The following is a 19,238-nucleotide window of genomic DNA, read 5'->3' as shown; positions in this document are numbered from 1 at the left end:
GTAGTTGACTCATAGTTGACTCGTAGTTGACTCGTAGTTGACTCGTAGTTGACTGCCGCTGGTGTGTGAATGTGTCAATGAATGGTTTTAAGTCGCTTTGGATAAAATTAAAATGTGTTGCCAATAGTCAGTTCTCTTCGTTGTGTTGGGCTGACAGAGGGTAGGGTTTGTTCATGACCTACAGAACCTCACTCACTCCCTCGACTTACCTTAAACCACACAGCAATGCAGAAACACCCCAATATTGTATGGCAGAAGTTAATAACTAACAGTTCATAGTATTTTATCTGAACTGAATTGGGTGCACCACTGCGGTGTGAGTGAGCCGATGCCTGTCTGAACACACCATGTGTTCTCCCTCTCACATGCTGACGGACGGGATCTGGTTCTCATGGCAGGAAATGCTTCCTGAACGCTCTTCCCATGATGCACCAGGGAAAATTCCTCAAAAAAGCCCATTTTAATCAACTCTCTTGCTCTGCTGCCAACACGTCGTGACAAATGTGGTCCTAAATAGGGGGATAATTGCAGCCATATGGGATTTATCATGACTCTAGACACATTTTGTGTCCCCCCACACACACACACACACACACACACACACACACACACACACACACACACACACACACACACACACACACACACACGTGGGAGGGGTAGATAGACGGAGGGTGGAATGGGTTATCAGTGGGGAGGGAGGTGGCAGCTAGCCAGGGGTATGGTGAACAAAGCAAGGAAGTCTCTGGTGGTGGGACTGAAAGCAGGGCTCTGATTGGACGGCTCTGTTTGGGCTCAGACATGTGATGAGGTAATGAGTGTGTTTAGAACCTCCCCAAAGAGCATGTGCCTTTAGCAACGAGAAACAAATGGACATGCATATTTACGCTCAATGCATTTCCAAATACTTTTGATGATTGAAGACTTATTGTGGTTACAATGGATTATTACCCAAAATTGGGTAATAATAAAAAACAAAATAGAATAAGACGCATAATATCTATCTTTCAGTGTTTTTAATCTTTTTGATACAACTGTTCACTCTGTTATGCTGATATCAATGAGCACTGTATTGGGTGGTGCTTACAGAACAGAGTGCTGACGGTAACGCCTGCTACAGCAGCACCCACTCTGGGTGCTTCTTGTGGGGGTTCACTTTGTGGACGGTCTAAACCCGGACATTTAATCCAGCGTCCGTCTGGTCCGCCAAGCCCTCACTGAACCGCCGTTGTCCAACCGCACTGCACTGCGCTCTACACCCGCACACGCCTGAGAATTCCCACGATGCCTTGCCCCACTTGATATCGTGTCCAACACAGTGTGAGTGGGAGGCGTTACCAAATGTGAGACCACGCCTTTGGGGGGGGGGGGGGGCGCTCTGTCAGACGCGTAGCGCCTCTCATTGATCGCCGCCACTCCTTACGCCGAGGCCACTGGGGGGGGTGGGTGGGTGGGGGGGGGGTGAATGTGTGCATGAATGGTTGGAAGTCGCTTTGGAACACAGCATCAGCAAAATCCCCTACCTTTAAATGTAAATGCCATGCCACACACAGGCCATGCCACGCGCAGGCCATGCCAGGCGAGGCGATGCCTGTGTGTGCAGTCTAGCGGGGGGGGGGGTGACACGGTGCTCACGGTTGTGATGGTCTGTGTGTGCAGTGGAGAACGAGAGCCACTGTGACTTTGTGAAGCTGCGGGAGATGCTGATCCGGGTGAACATGGAGGACCTGCGCGAGCAGACGCACGCACGCCACTACGAGCTGTACCGCCGCTGCAAGCTGGAGGAGATGGGCTTCAAGGACACGGACCCCGACTGCCAGCCCTTCAGGTGGGGGGGGGGGGCTCTGAGGGGGGAGGGGGGGATTTAATTCTTGTTCTACAAAGCAAATCATTTTTGCCTCAGTTCAGATCCCAGTGGCTGGTTTATCTCTGATTAACGTATCATCCAAAATGGTTATATTTCATTTAAAGTTATGGAGGATTGAATATTGAGGAGCACGGCGCACAAGGCCAAGCTACACCCTCAGAACGGTGGTGGGCAGCCGCGGGGAGCATGGACGCTACATCCATACATACAACATACATGTTGAACTGCCTATGGCGAGAACCCAAAGCCAAGGACTGGGCTCAAAACATAACGGCTAGGGCAGAGCCGAGGGAAAGACGCCTCACCCAACTGACTGCACCATTACCCACTTCTGGATTAAAGCAGCTCCTTAATGAGGTGGTAAAAAGGTTGACCTAAGCTAACCCAATTGATGGTTGTTGTCAAAACAGTCACAAACACATACAGAAATACATGGATAGATACATGAACGCATGCAAACACAAAGGTGAACCTGCTGTTTTTATATACACTGTTCCATACTAACATCAGTATGGCCTACACTACTCTGAATTATAAAGCCCATGTCCTCTCAGAATAAAAAGCCCAGAACCGGTCATAGAGTTTAATACACGTTTATGGGCGACTTTTTGGCTCAGGAGGCAGAGAAGGTTGGCTGGCAACCGGAAGGTTGCTAGTTCGATCCCCGGCTCCTCCTCCTCGCTGAGTGTGGAGGTGTCCCCTGAGCGAGACGCCTCACCCTGACTGCTCCTGACCCGCTGGCTGTCGCCCTGCGTGGCCGACTCCGCCGTCGCTGTGTGAATGTGTGCATGAATGGGTGAATGTTGGGCAATAATGTAAAGCGCTTTGACTGGCCACTGGTAAGAGGAGCGCAGTGTAAACGCAGTAGTCCATTTACGTGTGTGCGGCGCACAAGTGTGCCTGTCCAGCGACCGTAACCTAGCGGCTGTCTCCACGGCGCCCTGCAGCCTCCAGGAGACGTACGAGGCCAAGAGGAAGGAGTTCCTGGGGGACCTGCAGCACAAGGAGGAGGGCATGAGGCAGATGTTCGTCAGCAAGGTCAAGGAGACGGAGGCGGAGCTGAAGGAGAAGGAGCGTGAGGTGGGTCTCCAGTCCGGCCTCTCCTCATAGTTGGTCGGTTTGTTTTGGTTTCCTTCATTGTTTTGGGAGGAACGATCTCGGAGAGAGCTCAAGGTCACACTGCGGCATTAACACGTGTGCTACGAAGGTCCTCGTGAGGTGAGCGACGCATCGCCCTCCTCTGTGGAGGTTTGAGGCCAGTAGTCACTGAGTGGTTGAGCAGGGAACGGCCGTAGTGTTTGGTTGTGTTTCCGACAGCCAGACGCGGGAATAAAATGATTGCGCCCGGGAAATCATTTTGAATGATCTTGCAACACCTTTGTCACATGGTTAATTTCAGTATTTCTTTTATTATTGTATTGGTTTTGCTGTTTCCGGATGTGCTCAACATTTGGGGTCGGTAACACTATAGTGCCCCCTTGTGTACACATTGACGTGAATTCTAAACACAAGCAGCTCTTTGAAGATGACACGTAGAACTGTGCATCTAGCCCAAGCCCCCGGTCCACCTGTCTGTCACGTTGGATAACTTAACACTTTTTGAATCCCCTTGAGTCTTTGCACGGTTTGTCTAAAGGACAATTCCGGTATTTTGAACCTTTCTGGATTGTCTAGGATGAAATTGAGTGGTTGACACAGACATTTAGACTATTGGTCCTGTCTCTGGTATTCACCCCTGCCTGCTTCAGAATGGCGTCGGTTTCAATGGGATTTACAAAATGCCAAATAAAACACGACAGAAACTGTATTTCGCTACGATACTTGATTTGGAACACCAACGAACACCACTAACCACTCGGTGAGTTGCACATTTCTGAAAACGAACGTTTAAGGGTTGTTTTAAGGACAGGTTTGTGAATGCCCATAGCCAGCCATTCTGAAGCAGGCAGGGGAGATTCTAAATGAGCCAAATACCCAAGACGGGACCAATAGTCAACATGTCGGTGTAAACCACTCTACTTCATCCTAGACAATCCAGAAGGGGGCTCAATGTTCAAAGTACCAGACTTGTCCTTTAACCTGCCTGGGAGGGGGGAGGGGGGTGCGGTCTGCTGCAGAGAGGAACCCCGAGGAGCATGCAGCCCAGAGAAGCAGCTGGATATAACAACATCTGTTACAACAGTCAACCCCTGTCTGTCTGTCTGCCTGTCTGTCCATCCCCGTCTCCATCCCCTTAGCTGCACGACAAGTTTGAGCAGCTGAAGCGGCTGCACCAGGAGGAGAAGAGGAAGGTGGAGGAGAAGAGGAGAGACCTGGAGGAGGAGATGAACGCCCACAACAGGAAGAAGGTGGCAGCGGAGACGCTGGCCCTCGCCCAGCCGCTGAAGAAAGACAAGGACCGGAGGAAGTGAGTTCTCTCTCTCTCTCTCTCTCCTGCTTACTCTCTGGGTTTGGTTATTTTTTCGTTTACTCTTTTTGTTAATTTTCTATTTCTATATTTCCTTTCCGAAAGCTTTCCTAGCTACCCCAACGTTGTGTGTGTGTGTGTGTGTGTGTGTGTGTGTGTGTGTGTGTGTGTGTGTGTGTGTGTGTGTGTGTGTGTGTGTGTGTGTGTGTGTGTGTGTGTGTGTGTGTGTGTGTGTGTGTGTGTGTGTGTGCGCTCCGAGTTGGCTATTTCTCTTTAAACTTGTAATTGAGGTGAGGCTGAGAGCGGCCTCGGTTAATAAGATAATGAGGGGGTGGCGGTCGACGGCTGAGCGCACGCCGGCTTTATTTCTCCGCTCACGCTACGTCGCTGCTGCTGCTCATCCCTGACCTCTGACCTCTGCTGTATTTGTCATGGAGTGAAATACCACTTCTACAGTCGTAGGACTAGGGCTGGGTGTGTTCTGTAGATTGGGTTTTAATAGTAGAACGGTAGTTTTTGAAGGCTAACTAGCATCACCGTGTGGATTCTATGTGTATTGTTTGGCCAGCGCCAGTTAAAGTGGTTTTAACTAGTCTTTAACTAGGTAACTTGGTTAAAGACTATAACATTGCTGTAGCTTATTGAAGGTTAATTTGCAAATATCTGTCAGGGCACCTTCCTCTTGTCTTGTTAATGTATATATGAGGTTATTAATTACATAGCCATGCGCACTGGCACACTTTTAGGTGAAATAAGAAATGATATTTCTCTGACTTTGACTCATCCTCTTTCCACCTGTTGAAACGTCCACTTCCACGATTCCTTTGACATTTCTACACGTGTTGCATGTTTCAATCCTCAATCATTTTCCACACAGAGCAATGATTTGAACCTTTCCATATTCTTTATTCCTTCAGTTCATTTGTTTATTGTGTTGTTTTTTCACAGTTAATTTATGGGCCAAGCGAGACCATGGACCCGTCACCTCCATACCACCGACGTGTTTGTTTGTTTGTTTGTGTCTTTCTGTTTTTGTTTCTCTTCACATTCCATGACGACATTGTGAACACGGACCAAAGACCCCGAGGGACGAGGCTCAACGTGCAATGAGAAAAAGAGTGAAAGAGTTTAAGAGGACTTTGTTAAACCTTAACCACCAGCAGCCATGTCATTAACTTAGTGTCCCGCCTTCCTAAATCAGGGACCTATTTTATATCTACATGTATCTCGTTTGGTTTATTCTGTTCCTTCATTTTTTTTTTATATAGTTGTGACTTAGTTTTACTGTTATTGTATAACTATTATTATTATTATTATTCCATAATATATTTTCCCCCATACACAACTAACTGTTGACCTGTTGACACGACCCCGGAGCTGTCGGCAGGCTGTCGGTGCTGAGGTGTAGCAGACCTCTGGGTCTGTTTGAAGAGAGGGGAACGACCATTTGAGGGGCAGTTGGTCTAACAGTTGTGGCGTTATTGGGACTGGATCGCTATGCAAGACCCAAGCTCTCCCCCAGCCTGTACGGCTGTATCCTTAATCTCCAAAGAACTTCATGTATTTACGCTCGTCCCTTTGAACTGCAAAAAGTCGCCTCGTCAGACCATGTGATTGTTGATGAATCAACAACACACACACACACACACACACACACACACACACACACACACACACACACACACACACACACACACACACACACACACACACACACACACACACACACACACACACACACACACACACACACAGTTTTGAGGCCTAATGATAGCTTCTTCAGTTCATTAATATTCTGGTGCTGCGTTTGCTGAGGATCACAACTGTATGTGAATAGTTTCAAGACTCCTGACTTTGTAATACTGCCAATATTATCATACATTTATAAAAAAAACTGGTGCACATGTTTTAAAATTATGCAAAACATAAAAACATACGTGTTGCTCAAGCGTGCCATTGGATACACACAGGTGAGGCTTTTTTTGTCAACTTTGAATGATTGAGTACGTTAGTGGTGTGGCAGTTCGAATCCCATTTTTTATATAGAAGTTATTCAAAGAGAAAGCTGCAGCTTGTTGGGGACCCAGAGTTTGAATGGAGAGCAGCTGTATTTACTGTCAATAAAAACCAAAACACGCGTACACAGCCTGGTGTGGATGTCTCGTCACTCATCAGCTCTGAATGATACTCAATCGGCAGACGGAAGTAAAGGAAATTGCAAAATAAATCCAAGTTGCGACGTTGATTAGTTATTGCAAACCGATTTAAAAATCGAGGTCCTTGGGGTACAAGGGGGGCGTGTCCAACCAGCCAGAATGGAGAGGAACCGCCCCCAGATGGCACGCTGACATCTGGTGGTCACGCCCACTTGTTGTCATATAGATATTAAGGATTCAATAGAATCTCTAAAGATATTTATATCAGTTGTCGTGACAAACCGGTTTCAGTCGTTCATTTGTTAACACGAAAAACAATGTCACCCAAACACACAGAAACATGTCTGTACATTAACACATTTTCCATTTACTGTTCAAACTAACTCTGGCCAGCTGCCAGCGGTACATTTCCTGCCAGAGTTGGCTGATAACTGTAACCAACAGCTGGGTGCTAAAACCCTGGCATTTCCTGACGTCTAACAAGTTACCCACCAGGAGGCAGATGCATGCAGCAGCTCGTCACAACCCTACCAGAAATCCTGTACTAAATCTACTCTGACTACTACTTTACTACTACAAAAAGAAACTTTTAAATTAGGCGTATGACATAAAATACAAACTTAATTTACTTTATTTTGAAGCAGTTCATGTATCGTGAGATTAGGTTTCTTTTGTACTTCCTAAAGGGATTGACACAAGCCCATGTGTGTAGCGTGAACTAGAGAAGGTGAAAATATTGCATCTATGCAAACATGAGTTTGTTTGAAGACTGAAAAGAAAGTTAAACCGACAAAACAAATGTCTTTAACCCACAAAATGTTAATGACAAAGTGTTTAAACTCAGGTTTATTTGGTAGTCAACATTTTTTAGATTTTTTAAATAGTATATAGCTGCCTCATTTCTGTATTCACATGGAAATAAAAACTTGACAGCTGTTTGTTACACCTCCAGCAGGAGTCATAAAGGTAAAACAAAAAGCATGGATTCACAGAGACAACATGCCTGAGGTCGAATCTCTGGGTTCAAATCCTTGGACAGAATTGCAGTCCTTAAAAATCGATATGCAATGACTTAGTCCAACGGATTTTGGCAATGGAATTGGCACGTTAGCACCGCTAGCATTCAGAGATCAGCGAAACCAGTCTATTGTTGTCCGACTTGTAGACACCATCAAATATTTCAGCCCAGGTTGAGAAGTATCTCTTAAGGTGCATGTGGAATATGTGATCACAACATAACCTTTAATTGGTTCGCCGTTTGTGATATGATACAATGGGTAGGCTACAGGAAAGAAAATCACAGCGTTTTTTTATACTCGTAAGACATTAAAGAGCTTATTACAGTTTGTTACAGTAGATAAGTTGAGAACACTACATACAAAAATAAAGAAAATCAAATTAAAGTTTTAAAAAAATATTTTTTTTCTTAATCATTTGTTTATATAGATATATAGAAAAGCTTGTCTTACCAAAGTGCTGAATAGCTCTGGAAAGAAAGAGTACCACAATCTCTCCCCTCGGGTTACGACAAAAAAAAAACTTCCAACCGTGCATCTCATTCTCCAAACATTTAAGAAAAGATGCTCCTCACACATGTAAAAAAGAAAACGCTACGTGTGGAAGGAACTGTAGCATTGAAACACACATACACACAGACCGTTCGATAAATAGACATTGAAAAGGTTATGGGAGAAGAAAAGGTAAATAGGGAAAGAAAAGGAGGTAATTATTTTGTCAGCTAGGCTTCTTTTTTAAAAGTTGCCCTACCGGCTTCAATACACCTTCAATTCGACCATCTTAAATAAAAACAATACAAAGATTAAAGGGCACGCGCAGAACTGGAGAGTGGGGGAGATGGTGTGTGTGTGGGCCCAGGCACTACTGGCTGACCGGGGGCTGGAGTGGGGGGCAGGGCGATTGGCGGGCTCCCACCTCTTGGTACAAACACCCAAAGCCGTCGTAATACTCGTCAGGGTCGCCCATGTCCTTCGGGCCCTTCGAAGTCTGGAAGTTAACAAAAATAAATCTGTCAGCTTCTTCATCCGTCTTTCATCCATGTTGATGCAGCCTAAGCTAAGCGCACATATCGACCATAAGGCATTAACGGTAGGGCTTATTTTAGGGGAACGAAAGTACTGGGAATTTGAGCTGACATTTGATTAAAGCACAACTCCGGTATTTTGAACATTGAGCCCCGTTTCTGGTTTGTTTGGAGAATATGTAAAAAATATATAAACACTGTAACAACCTCTTATGACAAGAGACATATTTTGAGACGGTATAGATATGGACACGGTTATCTATTTTTATACAATGTTGATTTACCGCTCCATGGGGAACGCGCTGTCCCCTACTCCCCTCCACCGACACCGCCCCCTCCGGCCCGACTGCTGAGGAGTCGAAGATGTAGACGGCGTTGGTCGGTAGGGAGAACTCTAGGCTGCTCAGGTACTGATCTGTCATCTCTTTGCACTGAATGAACTCTGAGCTCTCCACCTGCGGAGCAAGACCACAGCAAAAAACAAACGAGTGTTAAGATTGTGCCAATAGCCAAATAAATAAAGAAATACTTGGATCAAGACCAAGCTCTGCCAGCTCCTTTAGAGGATCTCGATTTCTTTGCGGCTACGTTTTTTGGGTTATGTTATATAAGCGTACATGTTCAGGTTGACACATTATCTTCATATTATAAAATATCTACAGTTGGTCACTGAATCAAGTGATCTTTGGTGGACAATGCTCAGAACTCCTGACACAAAAGAGCGCATGCGACCACCAGCATAGATATTTGATACAGTCTATGATAGAGCACCATAATGGTGGCAATAATTTAGACTTAACAAAGCAGTGCTGCAGAAACAAACTCCATTACAGGAGCTGCAATATCTCAATCAAGGTCCATAAGTAATAGATCTGGTCCCCGACTTAACCCAGAGTTAAGTTGGTAGTAACTGGTGGTAAGTGTCAGTTCAGCCTTACAGCCTGATCCCTCCCTCACCTTTGCTTTCCTCAACAGGCCGGTGAACACAGAGAACCAATCGGGGGTGAGCGCCTCCAACTCCAAGGTGATGATGGCCAAGGCCAGCGTGGAGCCCTTGAACTGCCACAGCTGGTGGCACGCCATACAGTGCTGCACCTGCCTGGTCCACAACGCCACCTGGAAGCCCGGGGGCCTCTTCTGATGCGGGCCCCGACCCGAGCCTGGGCCCGGGCCCGCAGACAGGACGAGCCGGGGGTGCTCGGCCACCAGCAGGGCGTGGAACTGAAGGGCGAGGGAGAGAGAGAGCGAGAGCAGTGAATACATGGTAGACGGAGACAACAAAGAGAGACCAAAGTGTTTAGGAGGTCACCTCACCCCCATCCCTCACCCACAACACCTTCCCTTTGATTTTTCACGTTTGCCACTTTCACGTGGTACAAATCTCAATAGAGCTTGAACGCAGTAGTATTGAAAAGTTGTGCTTTGACCTCGTATTGGTAGCCCCCCCACGCTGCAGCCCCTCTGCCCCCCCTCCTCCCCGGGGTCTGACCTCAGTGCATGGCAGCCAGGCGCGGGGACTGGACTCAGTATAGCTCGACAGGCCGTCAGGAGTCATTTTCACACCCGACATTAAATAGGTTTCCCCGCCGTTTCTCTCGCATGGGCAATTTACATCCATTAACTACAACACGATTGGTTTGTACGTAGAGCAGGTTTATATGCAGATCAATATCTCACCATAACCTTTGTACAAAAATGGTCTGTCTTGGTGTTAAGTACGTCTTAATGTGAGTGGGCACTGGCCGCTGGGTGAGAGAGGACTATTCAGTGATAGTCTTTTGAATGGCCCCTCCTCAAAGGTTAAGTGTTTACTGCTTTGATGTACGTGCAGTGAATTTAATTGTTGGCTGTAATGTAATCGTGACATCCAGGGCAACTAAATGTTATACGGATACGTTGAAATTGTACATTTTCGTGAGCCTTGTTAGATCAAGGCGCATCGAGGGTAAAGAAAGAGGAGCCCAAGTATTATGATCATTTGAATCCAGAAACCATGGTAACGATGGGGTTAATAACCTGTAGCCAACAGAAAGAGTCTTGCAAAAGGACTTGGCGGGCTATATCTAGCAATGGGACCCATATGGTTGATTTGATATCATATGTACTTTGGTTTCGGTCCATTCATTCAGTATGGCTTTCCCTGTCGTAAAAAATTAACTAATTAATCCTGATTATTCTGGAAGATTCAACAGATTTGATGAAATGTAAGACTTTTACCCTTTCACAAAAATCGATAGTCTGAAGTGACCCTGATCGGCGTGCCAGTCTCAGGTGGTGTTAGACCTGTCCTTATCTTTTCACATAATTGATTCCGCCCTTCTAAAACAATCCAGAGTGTGTAAAGTGAGTGGGAAATGGAACAACATGTGTGTGTGATTCAATTCAGATGGGCGCACCACGGTGGATTCAGGGGGACAAATGTTGATCGTTTTATGGATTGCTGTTTTGAAAGACAACATAAAATATGACTTTATTTATATATATGGTAATGAAAAGAAGTAATTTTTCCAGAGGCAATGTAATTATCAGTATTTACAATAGTCAAAAAACATTTATTTAAATAAATATGCTGATAAATGTACCTTTATTTTACTAGAAGTTTGAAATGAGTTATATTTATTTACTTTGAAGAGAGGGTTTTGTAATGACTATAGTGAAGTGCTTTAAGAACCCATGGGTTTGATGTATATTTAAGAGCACATTTACCAGATTCCCTTTCTACAGATCCTACAAAAACCACAACGTATCAATTCCAAGTATAAGAGTTTACTGAATCACACCAATCATCATCTGCAAGTTGTCAGGAATGATGGTGGTCCTCAAGACTTTTCTCTTGGTGGTTTAGACTACAAATTGGCATCCAACCACACACACACACACACACACACACACACACACACACACACACACACACACACACACACACACACACACACACACACACACACACACACACACACACACACACACACACACACACACTTTAAAAAGAACAACCCAAAGCCTAAAGCAGTGCTCAACCCAATTATGTTGTCACATTATCTTTTAGCTGGTGTTTGTGTCTCTTTATTTAACACAGACAGGTTTCAGTGGGCTCCAGGGGATTAGCAGAGCTAGTATATGATGACGGTTCTGCCCCTGTAGCCAACAAACCCACATTTGAAAAAGAAAGGGTTAGCCCAAAGCAAAAATGGGGTTGAAGGGGTTGGAGGACGGTTACTGTCACAGACAAACTTGTTCTGACTAAATATTCTGCAATTAGCATGCAAATCGTTGTTCCACCAAACCGGAAAGTGGAGGTTCAAAACCAGAGAGACTGCCAACTGAACTCTGTCAAACACAGATAAAGAACAAAACAAACGTTGCAATAATCATAAATAGCTCCAAGTGATGTATAATTCAGGGCTCGAGTACTCATCAATGTCCAGCTGTTTTAAAATACAGCACTTCACATCCTGGTTTATCTGTAGGATTTCAATTTATTGAGAGCTTCGCAACACTTTTCCCCTCCAAAGCGTTTATGTAGATACAGATCTTCCTCTAGTTTTGTTCACAAATTAAATATTCTTTGGATGGATTAAACCTAAAGATGATTACTTTCACAGGCTTAGATTTAATTATTGCCCCCAGCCAAACGGGAGTTGGGGGAGAATGGGGAACTAGAAGTCGAGGACAATAAAAGCATTTTGTAGTGCGGTCCCAGTTGGGATGGCAAGTTGAGGTGATTCGTGGGCTTTCTTATGAAAAGCATTAATACATTATTGTTTAACAGTTTCACAGTGTGTACAACAGAGGTGCCATAAACATAGCTTAGAACTAGACTTAGTTCTAAGCTATGACTTTCTGTATCAAACACACCTTCACTGGTCACTAAAGTGTATCATTCCCGCTGTAGTGCTAGGTCTTTTGAGGTTGTCAGAAAAGTGCCTGAAATATGATGTTTTTACGTTTGATTTATTTAGATTTGTATGCATTTGTTTGGTTAGACAGAAACCGTGTGACAGATTCTATGTTGTATTTGATGTCACAAGCGCACGTTGGCATTTCTCCCCCATACTCTCCAAAAGTAAAATATCACTACAATCGTATTTTGAGTTGATTTAATGAACGAGTTAGAGGAGTTGGATGCATGTTTTGTTGTGTGAGACATGGCCGCCGGACTTCCTCGTTCCTTCTCCCTAACTGGAGGAGCCTCTGTTGCATCACTTTCTCGCAGTACTTTTGTTTTATCAAGTATTCCTGGTGAACTAAATCTTAAACGTGTGGGCTCTCTACAGACGGCGCCCACATTTCCGTTCAAACATCCCCTTTCTAATTGTTTAAATGCGGTTCACTGTGATGGAGTGCTCTTTCTTTCTCTTTCTTTTCTGGCACTAACTGTAGCATCCTCGTCTGACCGTCAAGCAAAACACAAAAAAAAAAGCATTGTTTGACCAATCAAGGTTGACGGCAAAAAATAAGATAAGATAATAAGATAAGACTGGCGCTTGTGCCTCTCTGCAAGCAGACATCCTGACTTACTATGTGAATGAAGTCCACCGGGGTGGCTGTGTACAGATCCCAGTGCAGCTTGTCCAGAATAATCCGCTCCATGCGAAGGATCTCGGCGATGGAGAAGTGGCAGCCGCTGCGCTCCACCAGGTCCTTCACAGAGCCTATCACCTGTTAGTACGAGACCAGACACATTAATAAAAACCCTTTTCTCAAATAACCTCATCCTCCTCGTCTTTTGTGACTGCCAAAACTTGGTGCTAACTATCGAGGTCTTCAACGCTAAATTGCGATGTACAGTGTTTCTTAGTTCTACTAGTGGTCTTAGTAGAAGTTGGAGTAGCAATATTAGTAATATTAAAGGACAGTTTGAAATTTGAATTTGATTTTTGAAAGTTGGCGAGACTGAGATTGAACAAGTAGTATCAGAGGATGAGAAGTCAAGAGAAACTGCTAATCTTTAGAGTCAGGCGTAGTGGCTCAGATCAGTCGCCTCTGTGCTGTCGTGATTTGGCCACCTTTTTAAGACGTTAAGTAGGTCAAATTGCACATAGACCATCAGTTTTTTCAGAGTATGTCCACTACCATTCCAGGTCGCCTAGAGCGAGCAGATAAAAGTGTGTCTGTATTCCAAGGGAAGCTTGTACCCATCAGACTATCAAGGCAAGGCAACTTTATTTATAACGCACTTCTCACACACAAGGCAGACTCAAGGTGCTTCACATATAAACACTGTCATACAATAAAAAGAAAATAAGAGACAAGTAAAAGAAAAGACTGTACAAGTTGCTACCTGCGGTTGACATCAAATAAATAAAATGGATTGATTGATCAAAGCTCACCTCGTCCTCCTCGTTGATTTTAGCTGCCAGGATCAGGGAGGTGAGGGCGATGCACTTGAGGTACTTGGGCCGAGCCTAAAACAGGGGAAGAGCGCAGAGGTTGGTAAGATGCACCACGGGCGGGATGGCCTAGTGGTCCGGGCACAGCCAGCACCAAGAGGTTCAGGGTCTGAAGCCGGGTGTCTGTAGCCTGCCTGTAGGCATGCTCCAACAACATGCTCATTTATCTGCATTTAAAAATATAAATGTATTCAAATTCACTGGTGGTCGGATTATCTTTGGATAAACGAACCATCAGTGCTAAACATGACACGTGCCTACATGTAGAAATGGGATATAAAAGGTAAATGGTAAATGAACTGCGTTTATACAGCGGTTTTCGTAAAGATTTATTTTTGCAGCTTTATTATAGAGAGAGAGGAAAGTGTGGAAGACAGAGGGGAGGACATGCAGTAAATGACCCAGGCTGGATTCGATCCTGGGTCTCTGCGATTAGGACTGTGCTTGTATGGTATGCGCCTTAGCCCAGTGCACCACCGGGGCGCCCCACACAGCGGGTTTCTAACCAGTGGCCACTCAAAGTGCTTTACAATATTGCACACACATTCACACACCGACGGCCAGGTCAACCACGCAAGCCCGCTCGTCGAGAGCAGTCAGGGTGAAGCGTCTCGCTCAGGGACACCTCGACACTCCGCTAGGAGGAGCCGGGGATCGGACTAGCAACCTTACGGTTACCAGCCGACCCGCTCTGCCTCCTGAGCCACATGCCGCCCCTCGAGAGTATAGAATAATGAGCTATAAAGGCCTGCACGTGTGTGTTTTGAGCATCCTCAGATCAGCCACCTACCTTGACTCTGGAAAGAAGGCGGTTGAGGACACACACGCCCAGAGCAAAGGTCTCCGGGAGGAAGTGGAACAGGCGACCCATCTCCCCCAGCCACAGCACCAGGTCACGATGCTCAGCCTGGCTGACGTCTGTACCCTGCAGGGCGGAGACAGAGGAGGAACCACCGGTCAACACATGCATCTCAGCAATGGAGCCGGCGCCCGCCACCGTGACGTCCTGACCAAACCCCCAGGTGTGTCCGGACCACTAGCTCCACCATAATGCAGAATAGTTATTATAATTGATTCAACTCAACGCTTGACACTTGGCTACTGATGCTGCTGTAGACAATTACATCATCAAGGGAAGTACCTACTGGCACTTACAGGCCAGTACTGGAAAGGAGGGGGGAGGGGGGGGGGGTGGTTTCAATGGGTTGCAATCTGCAACCTTACCGCTAGATGCCACTCAATCCTAACAACTGCGCCTTTAAACCCTGCATAGTCCTTAAAGTCACCTGGACGCGTTCGCTCGGTTGGAGCGGGACGTTCCAGTGCCGCGCCTCCACGAGCAGCGCGTCGTCCAGCAGGAGGGCCAGGCGGCGGCTCCGGGGGGCCCCGGGGCTCTTCATCTCGGCAGCACCGCAGGCCAGGCTACGTGCAAAGAGGACGGTAGACAAACGTTATAACCCCGGAACAAAGGAAAACACAACCAAACACGACGACTGACTGGGGCAACATAGAAAAAGTAATAGCCAAGTACCAACAACAAAGATGCGATGACGCAACTGAGGTGGAATGCATTTTTGAGTCAACGACGGTATAGATCCCGAACGTTTGACTACATTCATACACAACAATGCTGGGCACACACAACTGTCCGAACAGGGGAACTTTGTTTTAATCGGTGTATTCATGACATATTCGGTCCACAGAGCACCAACTCCATCTTGTAGAGACCGCTCTGCAACAGGAACTCTTGAGATTACGAACGGCGCTTCGTTTGGTAAACAACGCCCCCGCGTCCTGTGCGTTAAACTATGCGCGGATACAAATGTTTTGTATTGTGATCTTTGAATATTTAATTGACAAGAAAGTCCTGTGCAATGATCGGGGATCCACCGTCCGAGCCCACTGGGCGGGACAATGGACCGCAGCTGCCCCTGAACACACAAACACACACACACACACACACACACACACACACACACACACACACACACACACACACACACACACACACACACACACACACACACACACACACACACACTCACACAGACGACCCCTGCTTATTTCCTATATTCTCCTTGTCGTAGTCTTACCTTTTTCGATTTCTAAATCCAGACGGATGATTGATTGCAGTCGCATTTATGCGGCTTTTAGTGTAAGTCCATGTTGTTCCAAGGCGCTGGGAGACCGCTGCTGCTGTTACTGAAACAATGTAGCGGAAAAGAAGAGGCGGTTCTCTCTGGACGGAACGCAGAAAGAAACATCCTACGACGCAATGAAACGAAGATCAAAGATTTGTGATCGGAGCGCTAAGAATTGTAACGATAAGAAGCGCAAAACTGTGCAGGAAACCCAATGTGAGGCCGCAGGAGGAGGACGGATGGAGTGTTGTGAACACACACACTCCGCCCCCTGGAGGCGGACGCCTATAAAGTGTGTTAGTGGGTCACACATACGGGCCCCGCAACACAAAATGGTAGAGCTTGCTGAAATGGCTGTATGGATGTATGGTTGATGGTCTCCTCCCCTGTCAAAGTTTTGTCTCTAAAACAAAACATATTACACACAATTGTCCTTAGAGCAGTTCTCCCTTTCTGACCCGGGGGGGGGGGGGGGGGGGGGGGGTGGAGCTTAAGGAGCGAGTGGGGGAGGGCGGGGTGATGGGGGGGGGGGGGGGGTTGGGGGTTATCTCATAGACACATGCAGAGTTGTGTAAATACCGATGACGACCAGGTTTAAGCTTGTATTTTAATCCAACACCAACACGTAGGCTACTCTGTTGTTTACGATTTGCTGAACCGGGAAATGAACCGTAGCAATTATTATGTATTATCAAATAATGTGCAGTATAACATGGCCATTACGTTATCTTATGACATGATAACCTCTATGGTAATGTACACCTAATTGATAATGAAAGATAAAGTAATATAATAAAATGTGCAAGGACAGCAGGTGGAGGTCCAGAAGAACCAGGCGTGTCTTTCAGTCTGGGTTCAAGTCAATTCTTAAAATCTAAAGTTAAACCCATTTTATACCTTCCAGACACCAGCTTTGCTACAATTTGAACCAAATCAAGCAACAGCTGATACACGCAACCGGGTATCCATGGCAAAAAAACATTAGAGCTAGCTCTGACTGCCTTTTACACCATTGCAGCTGTTGCTATGTCGTGGAAATATTAATCATAACTATAATACACAATTATAAACCTTACATTAACCTTATTTATATAATTACTAGTCAATCTAAAAGGAACTGTTTACATTCTCCTTGGACCTTCAGATTTCCCATTCCCACTGGAGCCACAGAGTCTGATACTGAGGCCAATCCACTGACTTCTTTGTTGTGTAGATTTGTTTAACTGTATTGCAGCCCTGCCTTACAGACTTGCAGACATGTCCACTTTCCCTCTAGTGTATTGCAAATTAACTTGGCCTCTCCCGCCAATCCTAAAAGCTCCAGAATGGTCATTCCCTCTTACCTTTGTTACCTGTGTATTCCCTACCCATAATGCAAACGTTTCCCTATAAGAATCTTGTTCACCCGTTGTCTCACTGAACGTATCCTCGGTAACTTTGCTGCCTGTACTTTCCCATGATCATGCTCTAATATTAAATCAAATATTTCGCTGGCCGACGTGTCCTAAAAATAGTTTTTTCTTCATCATGCTATAAGAGGAGAGATAACAGAGATGGAGTGAGGTGACTACAAGGGTGTAATCCAATGTTTCTTCCTCATCACCGTCACGACCGCAATCGCGTGTCAAGGAGATCCTTCTCTGCCTCCATTTAGAAAATAATTAAAATAAATGGATTGATCATGTAGGCTCAACTGTCAAATATAAAAATATTTTAAAAAAAGTTGCATTTCTGTTGTATTTATGATTTGCTGAACCAGGAAATAAACCTTACCATAGCTTTTGGATTGATAAAGTCAAGCCAAATTGTTTTATTATCAAATAATCTGCAGTAAAACATTTATTATGACGTGATAACCTCTGTGGTGGAAAAAAGTGATTGATAATGAAAGTGAAAGTAATGTAATAAAATGTGGCAGCAGGTGAAATAGTGGAGGTCCAGAAGAAGCAGGCTGCAGTCTTTCAGTCAATTCTTACAATTTTACCGTACACCTATTAGAATTTGAACCAAATCAAGCTACTGCTGATACACACAATCAGGTATCCATGGCAAAATATATTGTCCTACACTAGATAGACCTACCAATAACCATGTGTAGGTCCTACATTAAGATAGACATACGAGTAACCATGTGTAGGTCCTACATTAAGATAGACCAGTAACCATGTGTGGGTCCTACATTAAGATAGACCAGTAACCATGTGTGGGTCCTACATTAAGATAGACCAGTAACCATGTGTAGGTCCTACATTAAGATAGACCAGTAACCATGTGTAGGTCCTACATTAAGATAGACCTATCAATTAGACAACTTTAGAGCTAGACTAAACACCTTTTACACCATTGCAGTTGTTGCTTTGAGAGAGATAAGGAGAGATAACAGAGAAGAGAGAGCAGAACCTAGTACGATGAGCTTATAATCTTATAATAATGAGCTTATAAGTGTTCCAAAAGTGTCATCAACTAATTGTACTCTCATGTACGTCAATGGGATATGAAATAAACAATCAATAGTCAATTCTGTTGTAATGATGATGACCTGTATCAAAAATCTTGTTGGTTCACTTGGCTGAGATCAAATACGAAGCACAAATGGACATCTAACAACCCGATGCAAACGGTCAAGGGCCCGACTAGTTGCTCCATTCTTTAAATGCAAAACATAAGATGTGAAAGCATCTGGTAGAAGAAGAGAAAAACCCCTGAAACTCCAAAATAAGGAAGAATGCCCCGTCCACCAGGGCTGCATAATGGCTCTGTGGTCATAACAGAGAAATGGTCCTTTGTCTGCATTTCCACATTTTAGATAAGGAGTCATTTAAATGCATCTCATAGACCCACGCATAGTACATGTCTAAATGTGGGAACTAACTTCCAGTTGTATGCCAAGGACATTTGTGTGTGTGTGTGTGTGTGTGTGTGTGTGTGTGTGTGTGTGTGTGTGTGTGTGTGTGTGTGTGTGTGTGTGTGTGTGTGTGTGCAGATTCAAGCACACAGTAGTCAGCAGCCTATCATGGTGTTGACGTTGACTGTGGGTTGGCGATGAGTTGCAGAGTCCTTGACGTGGGAATGATGCGTCACCATGATTATTAAGGGTTTTTCACATGCACACAAACTCAGTCGCACACACACACACACACACACACACACACACACACACTCCCTATTCATCCCCTCTTAGTTCCTGCTTTTCATATCTTCTGTCCTGCTTATCTCAGTGTTTCTTTCATTCA

General features: G+C 45.2%; 2 protein-coding genes across 2 annotated transcripts in view; one reads left to right on the top strand and one right to left on the bottom strand.

The window, feature by feature from the left end:
• Window positions 1-6,415, top strand: part of septin8a (septin 8a) — a 27,705-nt gene extending 21,290 nt beyond the window's left edge. Inside the window, exons 7-10 of the mRNA XM_084474545.1 lie at window positions 1,660-1,828; window positions 2,815-2,947; window positions 4,105-4,274; window positions 5,223-6,415. Coding sequence (XP_084330671.1) covers window positions 1,660-1,828; window positions 2,815-2,947; window positions 4,105-4,274; window positions 5,223-5,226 — 476 coding nt within the window. The 3' untranslated portion in view covers window positions 5,227-6,415. The remainder of the gene's footprint in view (window positions 1-1,659; window positions 1,829-2,814; window positions 2,948-4,104; window positions 4,275-5,222) is intronic.
• Window positions 6,416-7,255: 840 nt separating this feature from the next.
• ccni2 (cyclin I family, member 2) lies at window positions 7,256-16,370 on the bottom strand. The gene is made up of 8 exons (XM_084474548.1): window positions 15,958-16,370; window positions 15,151-15,286; window positions 14,655-14,789; window positions 13,805-13,879; window positions 12,993-13,133; window positions 9,429-9,692; window positions 8,756-8,926; window positions 7,256-8,434 (listed from the first exon to the last, which is right to left on the bottom strand). The coding sequence occupies exons 2-8, from the start codon at window positions 15,262-15,264 to the stop codon at window positions 8,309-8,311; spliced, it is 1,026 nt and encodes a 341-aa protein (XP_084330674.1). The 5' UTR covers window positions 15,265-15,286; window positions 15,958-16,370; the 3' UTR covers window positions 7,256-8,308.
• Between the last annotated feature and the right edge of the window lie 2,868 nt (window positions 16,371-19,238).

Source organism: Micromesistius poutassou, assembly GCF_964030765.1.
Source record: "Micromesistius poutassou genome assembly, chromosome: 10".
Classification (NCBI taxonomy): Eukaryota; Metazoa; Chordata; class Actinopteri; order Gadiformes; family Gadidae; genus Micromesistius; species Micromesistius poutassou.
The sequence above is the reverse complement of the archived record's forward strand: the minus strand, read 5'-3'. Positions and strand labels throughout refer to the sequence as shown.